The sequence below is a fragment of the Rhincodon typus genome, chromosome 16 (genome assembly GCF_021869965.1).
Source record: "Rhincodon typus isolate 14 chromosome 16, sRhiTyp1.1, whole genome shotgun sequence".
NCBI classification, from domain to species: domain Eukaryota; kingdom Metazoa; phylum Chordata; class Chondrichthyes; order Orectolobiformes; family Rhincodontidae; genus Rhincodon; species Rhincodon typus.
The window spans coordinates 28,667,600-28,686,316 of record NC_063347.1 but is presented as its reverse complement, the minus strand read 5'-3'; the positions used below and the strand labels follow the sequence as shown (position 1 = coordinate 28,686,316).

The 18,717-nt window shown below is 38.8% G+C and overlaps 1 protein-coding gene across 2 annotated transcripts in view; it reads left to right on the top strand.

The window, feature by feature from the left end:
• LOC109925951 (ERC protein 2) overlaps positions 1 to 18,717 on the top strand; it is a 591,163-nt gene that overhangs the window by 37,857 nt on the left and 534,589 nt on the right. For both annotated transcript variants that reach the window (XM_048606399.1, XM_048606398.1), the window contains exon 2: positions 17,876 to 18,292. In XM_048606399.1, coding sequence (XP_048462356.1) covers positions 17,876 to 18,292 — 417 coding nt within the window. The remainder of the gene's footprint in view (positions 1 to 17,875; positions 18,293 to 18,717) is intronic.

Sequence of the window (18,717 nt, the reverse complement as noted above, 5' to 3'; positions counted from 1 at the left end):
TTTTGGAGTAGATCTGTAGCTCGGGTTGTGGGTGTTGAGGTTGATTGTCTCGCCAAGCTGGTTTGTTGTTTTGCAAAACAACAAACCAGCTCGGCGAGCCAACCAACTCAACACCCACAACGCGAGCTCCAGATCATCTCCAAAACCTTAAATATGGATATGAATTGGTGGAAATTGATCACAAGGCTGAGATACAGTTTGAGCACCTTGCATCAATGTTTTCCAAGGAAGATGACTTTGTCAAAGCTTTGCTAAATGAGGAGGTTGCTGGAATATAAGATTAAATAAAGGGCAACTACTAGGAAGGCAGACACTGATTGTCAGCCAGTGAGTTTTTGATGTGTGATTGTGTTCGTTCCTATTACAAATATGTGAATGTTATTTGACTGACTGGAAGAATCACCTGATGTGGTTTCAAGTTTTGAGTTGATTGCAACAATTTAAACGTGTTATTGATTAAAGACTTTCTCTTCCACTTTGAACGTAATGGACAGGGCATGAAACATACTCTGGGTGGGGAGACTTCAATATCCATTTACAAAGAATGGCTCAGTGGCACCATGACTGAGCTCTTGGAATCCTAAAAGACACAGCAGCTAGATTGAGTCTGTGGCAAGTGACGTGAATAGTAAGTAGGGTTAAAATCTACTTGATCTTGTCTTTACGAGTCTACTGTTGCAGATGTGTCCATTTGTGATGGTACAGGTGGGAGTGGCAAATATGCAGTCATTCAGACAAAGTCCCATCTTCACATTGAGATTACTCTTCATTCTGTTGTGAGGCACTACCACTGGAACAAATAGAATAGACTTCAAACACATCTATCAACTCAAAATTAAGTATCCATGAGGTGCAATAGGCCATCAATAGCTTAACAGTATTCAGCTGAAATCTGTAACCTCGTGGTGAGCAATGAGATCAACTGGTCCAATGAAGAGTTCAGGAGAGCATGCCAAGAGCAGCATCTGATATCGCTAAAAATGAAACCTCCCTAAAATCTTTAAATTTGCAACACAAGACTACATGCATGACAAGCAATGTAAGCAACAAATGATAGATAGAGCTAGGTGATTTCACAACTAGTGGTTCAGATCTAAGATTTGTGGTCTGGCCACATCCGGTTGTGAATGTTGGAGGGCAATTAAACACTTTTAAAAGGAATAACCTATTCTCTGTTCTCTTGAGTTGTCAGGGCCATTTGGCTCTTAACCTTATTACAGCCTCTGTCCAGCCATGGACAAAACAATAAGGAGCCATTGGAAGTTATTGCAGTGAATTTTGTAGATGGCACACGTCTGCATGGAGGTAGGGAGAGAGTGTCTGTCCTTGACATCAAAACAGCATTTGACCATATATGGCATCAAGGAGTCCGAGCAAAACCTGAAGTCAGTGGGAACCAAGAACTGGGAGAACTCTGTCAGGGTTGGAGTGATACTTAGCAGAAAGGAAGATGGCTGTGGTTGTTGAAGGTCAGTCATCCCTGCAGAAGTCCCTCAGGTTGGATAATTTTGTAACCAACTCATTGAGAGATGTTGTGACACACCTCAGGTGCAGCCGGTACTTGAATCTGGGCCTTCACAGCCCAGCGATATGGGCACTATCACTGTTCCACAAAATCCCCTTTCCTCAGGGTAGTGTCCCAGGCCCAACAATCTTCTGCTTTGTCATTGATCCTCCCTTAATGGTAAGGTCAGAAATGGGGAGTGTTTGCATAATCTAGAGCAGTTTTCAGCACTGTTGTGAATTCTCAGATACTGAAACAGCCCATGCCCAAATGCAGCAGGACCTGGATGTTGCCCAGATTTAGGGCTAACATGTGGCAAGTAGCACTGGCTCCACACTTACGCTCCCTTCACCATCAACAAATCATGACTGCAATGTGTGCCATCTACAAAATCTGCTGCAATGACTTCCCGTGGCTGCTCTGAAAGCACCTTCCAAACTTGCACCATCTAGAAGAACAAGGGCTGCAAGTGCATGGGAATGCCACCACTTTCAAGTTCCCTCCGCACACCATCCTGACTTGGAAGTATATCACTATATCTTAACTGTAACCAGGTCAAAATCATGTCCTCCCTAATAGCACTGTATAGGTATCCCTACATTCCAATGATTGCAGCAATTCAAGATGGCAGCCTAGTACCCCCTCTTCGATGGTAATAGATAGTAGCCTAACCCACATCACACAAATAATCAAAAAAAGTAGGCAATTGAATCTCTCAATTCAAAAATGCCCCATTTAACTTTTAAAATGGTTTAATATCCATTCCCTGGTTATACATGGTCCTTTGTGTAAACACTTCTTCGCTAGGGACCAGTCCAAAGCTATTCTTCATTTCCAATGGCTGTTTCCTTTTTTTCCCTTTTACCAGCTGGATAATTGCTAATCCTGAATAGACTTTTATAGTGAGATTACCTCGGAGATTCTTCTCTCTAGTCAACACGAGGAGAATTTTTAGCCTTGTTTCCATCCTCGTGGCTGTGCTCTTTAAGCTGAGTGTGTGCTCCAACTCTGAATGTTGAACAATATTCACTGAATATTCACTGTTGAACAGCCCTTTTATCTGCATATAAACTAACGTTTTCCCAGCCACCATCAGTTCTGAGGAAGGGTCACTGGACCCGAAACGTTAACTCTGTTTTCTCCTTCACAGATGCTGCCAGACCTGCTGAGCTTTTCCAGCAACTTTTGTTTTTGTTCGTAAATGTTGAACAATATACTAACTACCTTTTCCTTGTTACTCTTGGCCTCTGTCTGTTGGTCCTTCTTTATACACTCATTCATGCAGTCTGACCTTGTTTAGAACATTAGTGATATCTTCGGAAAATTTGGTGTAAGTTGATACCACAGTGGCGTGCTGTGATACTTTCTGGTCTTGAGGCCCATGTCCATTGCAGTGTGAATGATATGGACCTTTATTTAGGTAGATTTGTTTAATCAGCCACCCTTCAGATACTCCAACTCCATTCTATTTTGGAATTGAATCAAGTTGACAGTATAACTTTTTTTTTGAGAAGAATGATATTCCTGACACTTCCTGGGAGACTTGGAAACAAACAACTATCATAAATGTTCTTGCTATTTTCTGTGGGTATGAACATTTTGTAAGTTCTTCCCAATAATATAACCTGCTGCCCCCTCTCCCAAGCAAGCCTGATTTGGGCAGAATGCAGAGCAGGTAATCCCCTTTGTTTCTCCATCTTGCCCTAAATTTGAGAGTCCCAAAACATAGTTTACTTACAAAATTTTGGTTTTGTAGCAAATGCCTGCAGCAAGACTTCAGAAACAATAATCCAGAAGAAAGTTAGCTGCTTGAGCACGCATGTGTTAATAAAAGTGACAAAGCTTTGTTGAGGATAACTTGTGTTTGACTAACTTGTTTGAGTTTTCTGCTAAGGTAATAAAGATTACATAGGGGCGCTGCAGTTGATTTAAAAATACATTTGGTAAAGTACCATGTAGATTTGCTGTCAAGTGTGAAGTTCAGAATATCAACATGTAGCTGCATGGATGCTAAATTGTCAAAGGGATTTTAAAAAATGACAGTTGCAAATGGTTGTTTTTCATTCTGGAAGAAGTAGACTTTTTGGATGATGGGGACAGGGCATAATTTGTAGATGAGGTAACAGCAAATTGTAGTGAATGCTGAGGAAGAGGAAATTACTAATAGATATGTCACTCACTGAGGATACTGATTTTTCTACTCCTGTTTTCTCTTTTCATAGTTTTCAACATCTACCTGGCAAAAGTCCCATAACTGATGCATTGGAAAACCTGCCACCATGTGAAAACCTGAGAACTTAATGGGTTTTACTAAACATGCACTGTCTGAAAAACCATGCTGTAATATGTAACATTGTCGTGTGAATTTTGTGTTTTTTGCGGGGTAGGGGGAGAAGACCACTTGCAAAGTTTGTGATTTTGATATTCCACAATAAAAGTAAAGTGCTGGAGAAACTCTGCAGATCTAGCAGTAGCTGTAGAAAGAGAAAGAGTTGACATTTGGAATCCAATATGACTGTGCTTTAGAATCTCTCATATTCATTGTTCTTTTAAATCACTTAAGCTTTAGAATCAGATTCAACACATTACTATCAAGTACCAGTTACTTAGTCAAAATGCTAAGATAGTTTGAATAAGAAAGCAAGTTCAACAAAGGGAATGACTTGACGTCTGCAAGTTAGTATTTACAGTACCAGCATCCTTTTATGGACCTGGGTAGAAAATCAGTTGGATTGCACTTTGAAAGAGCAGCCATAGGCCTGGTGGATTAATTGGATGCCTCTATACTGTATGATTCCTTTGATCCTAATTTCCATTTTGTGTTGGCAAGAGCAGATGCCAGTTACATTCCCCTGTGAGTGAGAAATGGAAAAGTAAAATCTATCTTGTCTTTGTGTATCTTAGTTGCCTACTATGTAGCAGCCGAGCAGACCAATGTGCAAGTTGGCCCACTTACTTATTTGACAAGAACAGTGGTGGTGGAAAGAGGCTTACTAAAAAAGTATACATGCATTCTTCAAACAGAATCCTCTCCAAGGTTTGTGTTCTACCTGGGGATTTCTTCAGCTTTCTCAACTGCTACGTAGTACTTTGACCAGGCAAGAAATGAAACATAAATAAGGAATATGTGTTGTATTAAATTTTCAGAGAATATAGAAGGATATACTTGACACCGTGCAGAACACAACAGTATAGGAGTTGGATTTTGTCCTAGGATGGACTTGGTGTTCTCAAACCTTTGATTCAGATCCCAGCCAGAATGAAGAAGTGCCGGTCTGACATAAAATGAGTTTGAGTAGTCGTATTCCGGTTCCTTGTGAGCGTAAGCCTAAAATGCAAACTGTCAATTAATTGTAATTAATTTGGGAGCGATGGATAAGCTGTCCTGGGAAATTGGGAGTACGGTGAATCGCTGGTCAAGTTGAATGGCACATGATGCTTTTTTTAAAATCATGGGCTTTTAAGTAGAAAAAGAAATGACTTTTAATGCATTTGCAACACCTGAAATTGCATTAAATCTGCACATTGATGAATCTTTCCCATTCTGTTAATCCTAGATATTTGTTTTCCCTTTTTGGCATTCTTATGTAACTGTGGAGTTCTTTGCTGCCATCTACTGGAGAGGCAATGTCTTCTGCGCAATGCCTTATTCAGGGAACTTTCTATGAACTATGCCAATAAAGCTGTTAAGTAACGCTATTTGTGCTGTGTCCTTTGAGTAGAAGCAGTTATACGGACACTTAACTTTAAATTGACTTTTTTCTTCTGATCATAAATGATTCTCGTTTTGTTTTTTAAAAAAAATCTAAAATGAAGGCTGAAATTGAACAACAGTTCATTTTGTTTATTAGATTCTGCTGGGTGAGGAACCTTGGAATGGTTTCTTGTATAAATGCAAGTAGTAATCGCAGAAAGTCATTAATGATTAGCAGGTAGTTTTATGAAGAATCGGACAGCTGTTGTTAGTTTTCATCAGAAACTCTTCAGGTCAAACTTGTTTGACTACACTTTATTTGCTTGGAATATTAACGATATGAATATAGACAAACTAATCCAACCATTTGAAGTTTTTTTTTTGCTGCAGCCAAGTGCCATGAGCATATTACTCAATAGATTATCAAGAGGCTGCTGGTCGCACCTTATCTCGCTTGCATAGCAGAATGATTAATCCACCTAACATTTGAGAGAGAATCTTCTTCTACAGAGAATGACTACTCCTTGGATACCCTAAAAAAATTCACTTGCCCCATTTTGACTGTTTCTACATATAGGTGATGAGAAGGGCCTTTTGCCTCCAATTGTCTGCCATATGTTATTGGTGACAACATTGTTTTGAATGGACATTTTTAGACTTGGCACCTTGTGTTGTATTGAAACAGCTTGTTTTTTTAGCTAGAGAGATAGTAGGAACTGCTGATGCTGGATAATCTCAGATAACAAGGTGTAGAGCTGGATGAACACAGCAGGCCAAGCAACATCAGAGGAGCAGGAAAGCTGACGTTTCGGGCCTAGATCCTCCTTCAGAAATGGTTTTGACCCTTTCTGAAGAAGGGTCCAGACCTGAAATGTGAGCTTTCTTGCTCCTCTGATGCTGCTTGGCCTGCTGTGTTCATCCAGCTCTACACCTTGTTATCTCTTTTTTTAGCTAGTCATGTACCATACTGCTGGTTTTTGGATTGGTGTGACTGACTTGCATTTAAATCAGTTACCTTCAGCTTGATTGCAGAATGTGACTTTGAATATTTTCTAATTTTTGAGGTGGAGAAGAAAATGATTGTAGCTCTTGTTTCTTGTGCTTTTGAAAAGTATTACAGTTAGGTTTTATTTCAGGTTTAACTTAGCTTAACTTAGTGCATTAAGTTGCTGATATCTACCATTTATAGATCCCTTGTTGAAGTACCTTGGCACAACCTTTTGGGATAGAGAATTCCAAAGATTGAGCATGTTTCTCCTCATCTCAACCCTAAACGACCAATCCCTTGCCTTGAAACTCAGCTCTAGTGTTTTAGATTCCACTGCTAAGGACAATTACCTTTCTTGTTTAGCCTGTCAAGCACCTTCAAAATCTTGTGATTAGTGAGATCACCCCTCATTCTTGTAAACCAGAAAGTTTAGTTCCAATTTTCTCAGATTTTCATAACATAGCCCTCTCTCACCCAGGAGCCCATGTAGTAAAACTATGCATTATCACATCTACAGGAGATGTATCCTTAAATATAGAGATCAAAACTACATGGAGAAACACACTTTAGTATCTACCCAAGGCCCTGTACCGTTTTACCAAAAATTTTTTTTTTCTTTTATATTCTAATCACGTTGCAGTAAAAGCCATAGTCTTAATGGCACAGAGGTAGACTATTCAGCCCATCAAATCCATGATGGCTCTCCGCAGAACAATCCATCAGTCCCATTCACCTGCTTTATCCCTGTAGTTCTGTAAGTTTATATCTGATTTCCTTTTCAAATCATTCAGTACCTGTTCCAGTACCCTAGTATATGGTAAGTTCCACGTTATTGTCACTTGCTGTAGTTTGAAAGAAGTTCTTCCTCACATACCCCTGCATCCCTTGTACTCCTGTCATATGCAGGAGGTAAGTTTTTTAAAAAAAAAAATTAGAACATGTGGAATTGAGGGGGAATATGCAAGTATGGTTTATTAATTGGTTTATAGAAAGCTCAATGGAATTTATGTGGAGATAATTAGAATGTAGAACGATTTTGAGTTGAAGTCAGATCTAAGGTCAGTCATTATTGGTGACTTGTAAATGGAGAAAAGTACCCAATTTTATTAACTTGCAGTTTTAAAGTGAAAATTTACTTTGGCTCTGCGTACCTCTATGAGACAGCTTGCCCAAAATGAAGAAAATCAGGTCCAAACATTGGACCTGTTTCTCATATACCTAATTTGATAGACCAACAGTTTCAAAGTAAAGCTCAGATTTCAGTGCACTGGCATTGAGACTTGATGAAATGAAACAAAATGAATAATTATATATACTTGGTTTCAGATTTCTATAATACTAAAAATAATCTGTGTTTCTTTGGGATAGATCCTGAGTTGCGTTTGAATTCAAATTGATCCTATGCTGTCAGACTCCAAATGCCAGATCACAAGTTGGAGAGTAATTTCTTTTTTTCTTAGTTTTAGCAGTGATGACTTAATGTTGCCCACAGAGCAATGGTTGATCTTTGATTCAATAGCTGATTTAGTGGATCTAGGTCTTCACTTGTATTAGAATTACTTTGTTCAAGTCTATAGTTTCTCTTGTCTTTTTCACTCTGAGATTGAGAACTGCTTCTTGATTGTAGGCTTCTTGATACACTCCTGGTAAGTAATAAAATACTGCTGGACCAAACTGAAGACTGTCATTAAGCAGTTTTTCCTTGACTCAAAAGATTCCCAATGTTGCTCTCTCTCCTATAAATATCTACCTCACCGATCCAAAAGGTAAAATAGTCTTTGTGTAGCTGAAGTGTACACCTCACAATTCCACTCAATCGCCAAGTTGCAAAAAAAATCTAGTACTTTTTGCCATCCAAAAGTAAAAATATGTGGTTCCCTTACAATATTAAGTGCATTTCTTTTGATTGAAAAAGAGTTCCTTGTGCCATGGTGTGGTAACTTACAATGTGGGTGTTAAGCTCTTTATAATATTGAGAGGAAGCATTATTATGATAATTGCTAGCAGATTTTAATTGTTTGCTTTCATAACCGCTAAATTTAGTCTTGTCTCGTTACTGCTGATCTCATTTCAAAATATGAATAATTGATTATTTGGCTAATGAGAAAAGGAAGGTTAAATGCCAGATGGTGAATATTCTGTGAAGTATTGTTCTAAGTTTGATTAATATAACAAGAAACTGGAAGCTTATTCAGAAATATTTGTGTCAAATCATGTTTTAGAAAGAAAAAAATGTACGCATTCCACATAGCTGAGTGCTGGTAATGTATGAATTGGTATTGAGCGATGGAGGGACTGAAAAATTTATTTTTAAAAGTTATCTGTTCCGGAAAATGCTACATTGTGGAACTTCGCAATATGTATTGGACAGTAGCAGCTTTTTGACTTTCCATTGTTGATGCCCCTTGTGATTAATACTACGTAGCCAAATTTCCAATATTTGGCAAGCCCTGTAATACAGTTACATTGACTTTCAAGTTAACTTGACTATTGTACGTTCTGATACAAAGAACAAAGAAAATTACAGCATAGGAACAGGCCCTTCGGCCCTCCAAGCCTGCGCCGATCCAGATCTTCTATCTAAACCTGTCGCCTATTTTCCAAGGATTGTATCCCTCTGCTCCCTGCCCATTCATGTATCTGTCTAGATGCATCTTAATGATGCTATCATGCCCGCCTCTACCACCTCCGCTGGCAACGCGTTCCAGGCACCCTCCACCCTCTGCGTAAAGAACTTTCCACACATATCTCCCTTAAACTTTTCCCCTCTCACCTTGAAATCGTGACCCCTAGTAATTGAGTCCCCCACTCTGGGGGGGAAAAGCTTCTTGCTATCCACCCTGTCTATACCTCTCATGATTTTGTAGACCTCAATCAGGACCCCCCTCAACCTCCGTCTTTCTAATGTAAATAACCCTAATCTACTCAACCTCTCTTCTTAGCTAGCGCCCTCCATACCAGGCAATATCCTGGTGAACCTCCTCTGCACCCTCTCCAAAGCATCCACATCCTTCCGGTAATGTGGAGACCAGAACTGTACACAGTATTCCAAATGTGGTCGAACCAAAGTCCTATACAACTGTAACATGACCTGCCAACTCTTGTACTCAATACCCCGTCCAATGGATGAAAGCATGCCAAGTGCCGCCTTGACCTCTCTATCGACCTGCGTTGCCACCTTCAGGGTACAATGGACCTGAACACCCAGATCTCTCTGTGCATCGATTTTGCCCAGGGCTTTTCCATTTACCGTATAGTTCGCTCTTGACTTGGATCTTCCAAAATGCATCATCTTGCTTTTGCCTGGATTGAACTCCATCTGCCATTTCTCCGCCCAACCTGTCTATATTCTGCTGCATTCTCCGACAGTCCCCTTCACTATCTGCTACTCCACCAATCTTAGTGTCATCTGCAAACTTACTAATCAGACCATCTACACCTTCCTCCAGATCATTTATGTATATCACAAACAACAGTGGTCCCAACGCGGATCCCTGTGGAACACCACAGGTCACAGTTCTCCATTTTGAGAAACTCCCTTCCACTACAACTCTGTCTCCTGTTGCCCAGCCAGTTCTCTATCCATCTAGCTAGTACACCCTGGACCCCATGCGACTTCACTTTCTCCATCAGCCTACCATGGGGAACCTTATCAAACGCCGTGCTGAAGTCCATGTATATGACATTTACAGCCCTTCCCTCATCTATCAATTTTGTCACTTCCTCAAAGAATTCTATCAAGTTGGTAAGACATGACCTTCCCTGCACAAAACCATGCTGCCTATCACTAATAAGCCCATTTTCTTCCAAATGTAAATAGATCCTATCCCTGAGTATCTTCTCCAGTAGCTTCCCCATCACTGATGTCAGGCTTACTGGTCTATAATTACCTGGATTATCCTTGCTACCCTTTTTAAATTTGGGGAAAGCATTAGCAATTCTCCAGTCCTCCAGGACCTCACCAGTGCTCAAGGGTGCTGCAAAGATATCTGTTAATGCCCCAGCTATTTCCTCTCTCGCTTCCCTCATTAACCTGCGATAGATCCCATCTTGACCTGGGGACTTGTCCACCCTAATGCCTTTTAGAATACCCAACACTTCCCCCCTCCTTATGCCAACTTGACCTAGAGTAATCAAACATCTATCCCTAAGCTCAACATCCATCATGTCCCTCTCCTCGGTGAATACCGTCACAAAGTACTCATTAAGAATCTCACTCGTTTTCTCTGACACCTCGCATAACTTCCCTCCTTTTGTCCTTGAGTGGGCCAACCCTTTCTCTAGTTACCCTCTTGCTCCTTATGTACGAATAAAAGGCTTTGGGATTTTCTGTAACCCTGTTTGCTAAAGATATTTCATGAGCCCTTTTAGCCCTCTTAATTCCTCGTTTCAGATCGGTCCTACTTTCTCGATCTTCCAGAGCTTCGTCTATTTTCAGTTGCCTAGGCTTTGTGTGCTTCCTTTTTCCTCTTTGCTAGTCTCACAATTTCACCTGTCATCCATGGTTCCCTAATCTTGCCCTTTCTATCCCGCACTTTTACAGGGACATGTCTGTCCTGCACTCTGATCAACCTCTCTTTAAAAGCTCCCATATATTGAAATAATTTTGGAAAAGCAGTAAATATTAACTCTGAGCACCTCTTGGTTATATCTGCTGACCCTACTGAATCGGTTCTTCGTGTGCATGTGCAAAACGCACAGCCATATATTTTGTAGCTCCTTTTTGCACAAAGTTATAGTAATGAGGATTTTAAGACTGTTTTGGGGCTGTGCTTCTAATTTGCAACAAATGAAGAGTGTCCTTTTATGTAATGTCCATCTGTAATCGTTGAAGTGGCATGAGCTGCCATGTTGAAGTGCTGCAGATCATGTGGTGTAGGGACTCTCAAAGTGCTGTTGCAGAGAGAGTTCCAGAAATTTGCCCCAGCACCAGTGAAGGAATGAAAATGTATTTCTAAGTCAAGATGGTGTGTGAGATCTGGAGGGTAATTTGCAGGCGGTGGTGCTCCCATGCATTTGCTGACCATGTCCTTCTAGATGGTAGAGATTACGTGTTTGGAAGGTGCTGTCTAAGAAAACTGTTGAGTTGCTGCATTGCATCTGGTATGTTGTGCAGATTGTTGTCACTGTATGGTAGTGATGGAGGGAGAGTTTATTGAAGGTTATAGATATGGTGACAATTGAGTGGGCTACTTTGACCTGAATTGTGCCCAACTGTTTGTGTGGTTTTGGATCTTCACTCAATTAGGAAAGCAGGGAGTAATTCATTACATTCCTGACATACCTTGTAGAATGGCATTTGGAAGCTAAATTCCTCATTCCTCTCCACAGGTATTTGTATCATTGTTCCAGTTTGGTTTCTGGTCATTGCTGATCCACAGAATGATGTGGGGAATTTGGCAATGGTTATGTCACTCAGTGTCAAGGAGCCGTTACTAATTTTTCTTCTTGTTTTGAGATGGTCATTTTTGCCACCTATGGCAGGAGATGTTATTTGCCAACAATGTTGTACATATTGTCGGGTAATGGATTACTTCAGTGTTTGAGGTGCTGAGCATGGTACAGTCACCAATGAACATTCCTGTGCCTGACCTTAATGAAGGGAAGGCTATTGATGAGGTAGTTAAAGAAAGTTGCGGCTTTACATCTCCGATCTGAAATCTGTCTGACTACAGATCTGGATAATGAGACTATTAAATATCCAACAGGTTGTTTTGCTAGGAATAGGGTGATATTTGTTCACACTTGGAAACAATGGCAGTAGCAACAGCACCTGTGTTTAGTGGCCAGACTGTTAGTCTGCAAAGTCCCAGGAATGTGTACAGCATGTTAATTTGTAAATGGTTAAACTGCCTATTTAATTCCAAGATAGAATAGAAAGGAGGCCCAAAGTACAGCCAACCTACCTTGATCTGAGGCCCGTGTGATTCACTTGCAATGGAGTTTGGCTTTGAGAAGGTAAGGATTTCAAAACTAACCTTGAAATACCCTGGCACAGACAATCTGTTAAGTTTGGGAAATGAGGGAGCAGCCAGAAGCTGAAAGATTTTTTTCCCCTCAAATGTGGTGAAAGCTGGTGATTTGACAAGAATAATTCTGTGAACATTTGAAATGAGGCTGGAAGATTCACCAACTCCTGCATGAAAAAAGATCTCTAGGAAGAGCTTTCAGTGTAAAAGGCAAATGTCAAATTATCAGAGATCGCAAGAACTGCAGATGATGTTTCTGCAGAAGGGTCCGGACCTAAAACGTCAACTTTCCTGCTCTCTGCTGCCTGGCCTGCTGTGTTTCTCCAGCTCCACACTGTTTTGTCAAATTATCATCTGCTATTCTATAGTTCTCTGTACAGCATACCCAGGGGGACAACTCAGCATTGTTCTAAAAGTTTTGTCATTCAAAATTTTAGAGTTATTAGTGTATCAGCACAACTAGAAGAAAGTTATCAAGAATTGTTGTAGGCATTTTACTTTGCCAGATATATCAAGACAACATGCAGAGTTATAATAAAGAATAGGACTAATTCAAAATGTTCTTCCAGGTGCCCGGAGGCATAACAGCCTGAAAGGTGGCTTTCTCTGCTGTGTAAGCATTGCACAGGAATTTAAAGAAAATCCATATTTTGTAAATTTTGCTATGTGCCAAACCACCTGTGATATCTTGGATAGATTTGTTGCCACCAGTCTTTGTTATTGATAAGTGTTAAGCTTATGGAGAAGGATATCCACACGTTGCCTTCAGCAGAGGTAAGACTGTGATTAAATAGTGAGGCTTTATTGCACTCTGCGTAGTACTAGGTACATTCAACTGGTACGCAGACAAGTAGTGAGCTCTAACTCTGGGTCAGCTCCTCCCAAGAACAGTCCTGTATACCCTGATAGGCAGAGCTTGTGTTTGGAAGTCAGTTCAACTTTTCTACTCTTTATTTCCCTTAGGCAAAAACTGTTTTATAAATGGGGCAAAAGTGGAGATGTGTAGGAGTTAAGGTGGAAATGCAAATGATAGAGAATAGACACAATTTATTTCAAAAACTTCACATTGGTAATTTGGTTTATTGAAATAACACATCAGCTTATGGGAAACTTTCATCCAGCAATCTCAAATTGTCCAGTAATGCCAATTAAATTATTTTGGATTAAGAAAATTGACAACTGCACAAGTTACATGTCTTTGCTGTTGAACAAATTTGTAAGTTTTTACTAATTTAGTTTGCAGAATATTTCCAGGTGGAATTTTAATCACTGATGGAATTTTTCCGCCCTTTCATGACTGGAGCATATATGCAATATTCAATCATGTAGTGATGCCTGCATAAGCTGCTTATTTTATAAGTAGGGATATGTTTCTGGTATTCTTACCTCATAGAATGGCTATGAAATCTATTCTGACATAAATACATTGCCCAACTCGAAGTGGCCGCAGCTTGATAAATGTTATATTTCTTTCCAATTTTGTGAGGTGACGTATCTTAACTTTCACCTGTTCCATCACTATATATTTTATAGAGCTTTTACCTTGTGAACGTTTGGTCTTGCATAGAATGTAAATTACTGAAATATAAATTTCAACTTTTTCATAGCATGGAAATTTGAGCCACACTGTGCAAGTGTCATTTTGTGAGATTGCTCATTCATAGGATATGTAAGTGTGATCGTGGAAATATCCTTTCAAATTGACCAAGCCTAGAAAGACCACAAAGAAGCAAAAACATTGATCGTAGACTTTAGAATACAAAACGAGGCCATTTGACGACTCATGTAAATTCATCGCTTTCAAATATATGTCCATCTCTGTTTTGAAACCTTGAATGGAATCTGCCTCCGCCACTCTCCCTGGCAGCACATTCAAAATCCTAACAAATGAGTAAAGAAGTTCTCCATCTCACTCCTAGCTCTCTTGCTGACGGTCTAGTGGAAACAATTCTGTGAGAATTGTTCATAATTTTGAAAACCTCAGCAACGTCACCTCTTAATCTTCTCTGCTCCGTGGGGAATAAGCCCCCGTGGGGAATAAGCCCAATATCTCTCCTCTTTCCTTGTATGTAAAATCCCTTATTTTTTGGTATCATTCTAGTGAATCTCCTTTTGAACTGTCTCCAGGGCTTTTAACATCTTTTCCTTAAATGAGGTACTCACAATTGAACACAAGACCCCAAATATGGTCTGACCAATGATTTCTAAAGGTGTAGCATCACTTTCTTGCTTTGTACTCTCTGCATCTGTTTGTAAACCCGAGGATCCCATAAGCCTCCTTAACGACTGATTCAACTTTTTCTGGGCACCTTCAGTGAATCATGCACATGAACCTTGATGTCCTTCTGCTCCTTCTGCTCGCATTTGCCTCACACTTCTCTGCATTGAAATTCAATTGCTAGATGTGTGCCGATTTGACCAACTTCTCAATGTCCCTCTGAAGTTGTTTAGCATCATTCACCATTCTCTGTAGCTTAGTATCTTCTGCAAAATATAAATAAAATGTTGTCAACACCCATCTCTGTGTGGAGATGCATTTAGTAACAGTGCAAAAGTTATTTCCTCCTCCATGTTATTTTGTTGGTATCTTAACGTGTATTGCCTTTTGCTTCTCTGTATTCATGTCTTTGTTTTGGCTTTATTAGGCGCAAGATGACAAAACCAAAAATTTTGTTTGTGCACTGTTGCAGAACACCTGCGAATCTCAGATGATTGTGTCTATGTAATCTTGAAGGAGTACTATTTCTCTCTACCATACTTCCATTGTTTTAATGTTTCCTTGGATTGAATACTAATGGTTAATGTGCTCGATTATTGGGGTGCACCTTTTATTTGCTCTGATCTGTCAAATTAATGTTTATTAACATGTATGTCTCCCAAATTCTTTGTTTTCAGTATTGGATATTTTATGACCCCGTTGTGAAATAACTTTTCTTTTGAAGTGAGTGTTTTGACAAACTAGATGAGTATAAAGTGGTGGTTGAATTTTCATTTTATTGGATACTTTGCTTCTCTCAGAATATGCAGCAGATGTTTCAAAAATCATGCTAGTTCTTAACTACTTTTTTTTGCTGTTTGTGTTTATCTTCCTTCTTAATTTAATTGCTATTACGTTCTGCTTTAAAGTGTTGTTGGTCAATCTAAATTCTTTCGCACTGCCTGTAGCCATGTTTTGTTAAATATTGAATAAATGTGACTTGAAGTAATTAGTCTCTATTCTTTTATTCTCCCCTTTGGAAAACTAATCAGGATTGAAACTTGTTTAATGGAGAGTCCATATCAAAATATGCACTGCAATACTGTATTACCCACTAACTTTGCAATTTACAATTTGCTGGTTAGTGTTTGTGAGAAAATTATGTTCTCCACTTTTTTCTTCAAAAATTGTATGTTTATTTTTCTTCAAAATCTCAATTAATCATCCAAATAGCCTTTGAAAGAACAGATTTAGACCTAAAATTTCATCATTTCAATGATCTAACACACAAGCCTAAAATTACTGAGCCTGAGGGGCCATTGTTTTATGATTGATCTATTAGCAAAGCTTAACTTTGAATTCTGCTTATAATTGTTTGCTGAAGATCTTTTGCTGAGCTGTTTTAGCATTCGTGCTGTTGGCGTGCAATATTCCTGCTTGCATTCTCTGTATTCATTTGTTGATTTTGCTACATTCTTTTTTTATTTGCCATGCTGTTCAGCCTTTGGATGCAAGGAGATCAAAGGTTTGTGTTATGTTTGCAACAGCTTAGTTTGCACAACATAAAATAATGCAGATTTTTTTCTTGTTCTGGTGATCTGTGGAGCTTTTGTGATTGTGTATTTTATTTTATACAATATTAAATGGTGAAGTCTTATTGGTGAGATTATTGGATTACGCCTTTCAGTAACTGTCCACACTAAAACAGATTTTTCACTTGTAAAACCATGCGAGAAATTTATTTAACATCTAATTGAGAAATTTGTTTAACGTAAAATTGAGTCCGAGGAATGAATGTGCTGATGGGTCCCATGTTCGTTAAATTCAGAATTCAAAGTTTGAAATTTTAGGTGTAATCTAACATTGCACCCTTTTCTGTGTCCCAAGAAAATACCAGATTTGATAAGCAATGGACTTTGCGTTCTTTATTAAAACTCTATGCCTGATACATTAGAAAAATTGTTTTAATTTGGAAACTCTTACTGAAAATGTTGCTAAATTTGCAGTCCTAAACAAAACCTATATTCTGCATTTGAGAAATTTTTATTTGCTGTCAAATATGGTACAAGGGATTGCAATATTCCAATTCAGCTGTGAGAAATCTTTGTTTGATTTTAAGTGTACATATTTGGTCTTAGAACGAAATGACTAAAATATTGAATTAAATCTGCAAGAAATCTGCTGGATTTTCTAGTTTTCTTTGGAAAATCAAGTTAAAATTGTCTTAACACCAATAATTAACACATTCACATTTGATCTTGTAGCAAATAATTGTAACGATCTGTTAACAATTTTGTAGTTTATGATAAGCCACCTGGTGGCAATGCATTATATAAAGCACTGATTTAGGCTTTGAAACAAGGGCAGAGTATGGAGAAAATCAGCAGGTCTGGCAGCATCTATAGGAGAGAAATAGTTAATATTTCAAGCCCAAGATGACTTTTCAGAACTGAAGAGTCACATTAGACTCAGCAATAGCTCTGTTTATCTTTTCATAGATGGTGTCAGAGCTGCTGAGTTTCTTTTAGCATTTTTATTTTTATTTCAGGTCTCCAGCACATGTAGTACTATGCTTTTGTTTGATGGTTTAGGTTCTATTTGGTTTGGCATCAGAGTTGGAAATCATTTTGATTTATGTAAAATTAGGATTTTGCTAGCATGATAATTTCAATGGTTGTATTCCTAACAAAAGTTTGCAAATCTGTAGCTGTCCTTTTGCTTTCCTTGCCTCAATAGCTCTGAGTATTTTTTTAAAAAATATATGAACTTGATGACACAAAATGGGGTTGATCAGTTTCTGTTGAAAAAAAGAGAGAATTGACTTCAGTCCATTAGCCCCGTGCAAATTATAGCTTTTTTGGATGGATTAAGTAGTCATGTTGATAGTTAGGGAGAATAATTGACTTTAATAGAGAAAACACTTGCTTTTTGCCAGTTGGGCCAGAAGATTTTGATAGTATGTGGCTTTCAAAGAAGATAAATTTGCATTTCAAACAAAGTTACGTTCTGAGTATAGGAATCAGAACTACTCTTGTCATTTACAATAAGAAAAATTTATTTGTGATAGTTAAGGTGTGAAACTTACCATTTAATGCATGTTAATGTTAAAACTGAATCATTCTTAACCGTAAAGCTTGAATAACATGGAGAATGCAGATATGAATCAAGATTTGGATGTTTAGGTACTTTAAAGTTAATTGATGTAGAGTGTACCTCTCCATATTATTCAAGCATTTGTCTATTCTCCAAACAAATTGCTTTTTATGTTAAGGTTGTAGAGTAAAGAGTTTGGAGGTGATGTATAATTTCCACTCTGACTGGTAAGAATTATTCAAGCTTACAAGACCTTTGGAATCCTGTTGTGGTACAAATTGCTGTTAGTGATTTTGATGTAGAAATGCAAATAGCCTTGAAATAGATCAAAATTGATGGTATTAAATTTCGTTTTGTAGTTCAATCCATTCAGTGTGTTTTTGAATGATTTCCTTAAGTTTTGAGCAATCTCTTTTCATTACTTCTGCAGCACCTACAGTTGACCATCCAAGCATTGCAAGATGAACTTCGAACCCAACGTGATCTTAATCATCTTCTTCAGCAGGAAAATGTTAATCGAGGTGCTGAGCATTATACCATTGAGCTCACTGAGGAGAATTTTCGTAGGTTGCAGGCAGAACATGAGCGACAAGCGAAAGAGCTTTTTCTTTTGAGGAAGACTTTAGAAGAAATGGAACTAAGGATTGAAACACAGAAACAAACGTTGAATGCAAGGGATGAATCAATTAAGAAGCTTTTAGAAATGTTGCAGAGTAAAGGATTGCCATCCAAATCTATGGAAGAGGAACATGAAAGAAGTCGGAGAATATCTGAAGCAGAATCTCAAGTTAATCATCTGGAAGTCCTACTGGATCAGAAAGAAAAAGAAAACAATCATCTTAAAGAGGTAGGCTTTATTATTTAATACTATTGCGTTTCACCAAACATGTTTCATTTGAAGCCGATCCAGTTTGTTTTCATTCAGTAAATCCATCTCTTCTGGTCATCCTTCCATAGGAAGGATATTATTAAATGGGAAAGGATGCAGAAAACATTTAGAGACTGGGACTGGAGGGCTTGAGTTATAAGGAGAGACTTGATAGGCTGGGATTTGTTTCCCTGGAGTGTAGGAGGTTGAGGGGTGCCTCGTGGAGATTTATAAAATCATGAGGTGCATAGATAAGGTGATTTGCAAAGGCCTTTCCCCTAGGTTAGACAAGTTCAAAATTAGAGGGCATGGGTTTAATGGGAAAAGGGAAAGATAGAAAAGGGACTTGAGGGGCAGCCCCCTCACACACAGGGTGGTGCATATGTGAAACGAACTGCCAGAGG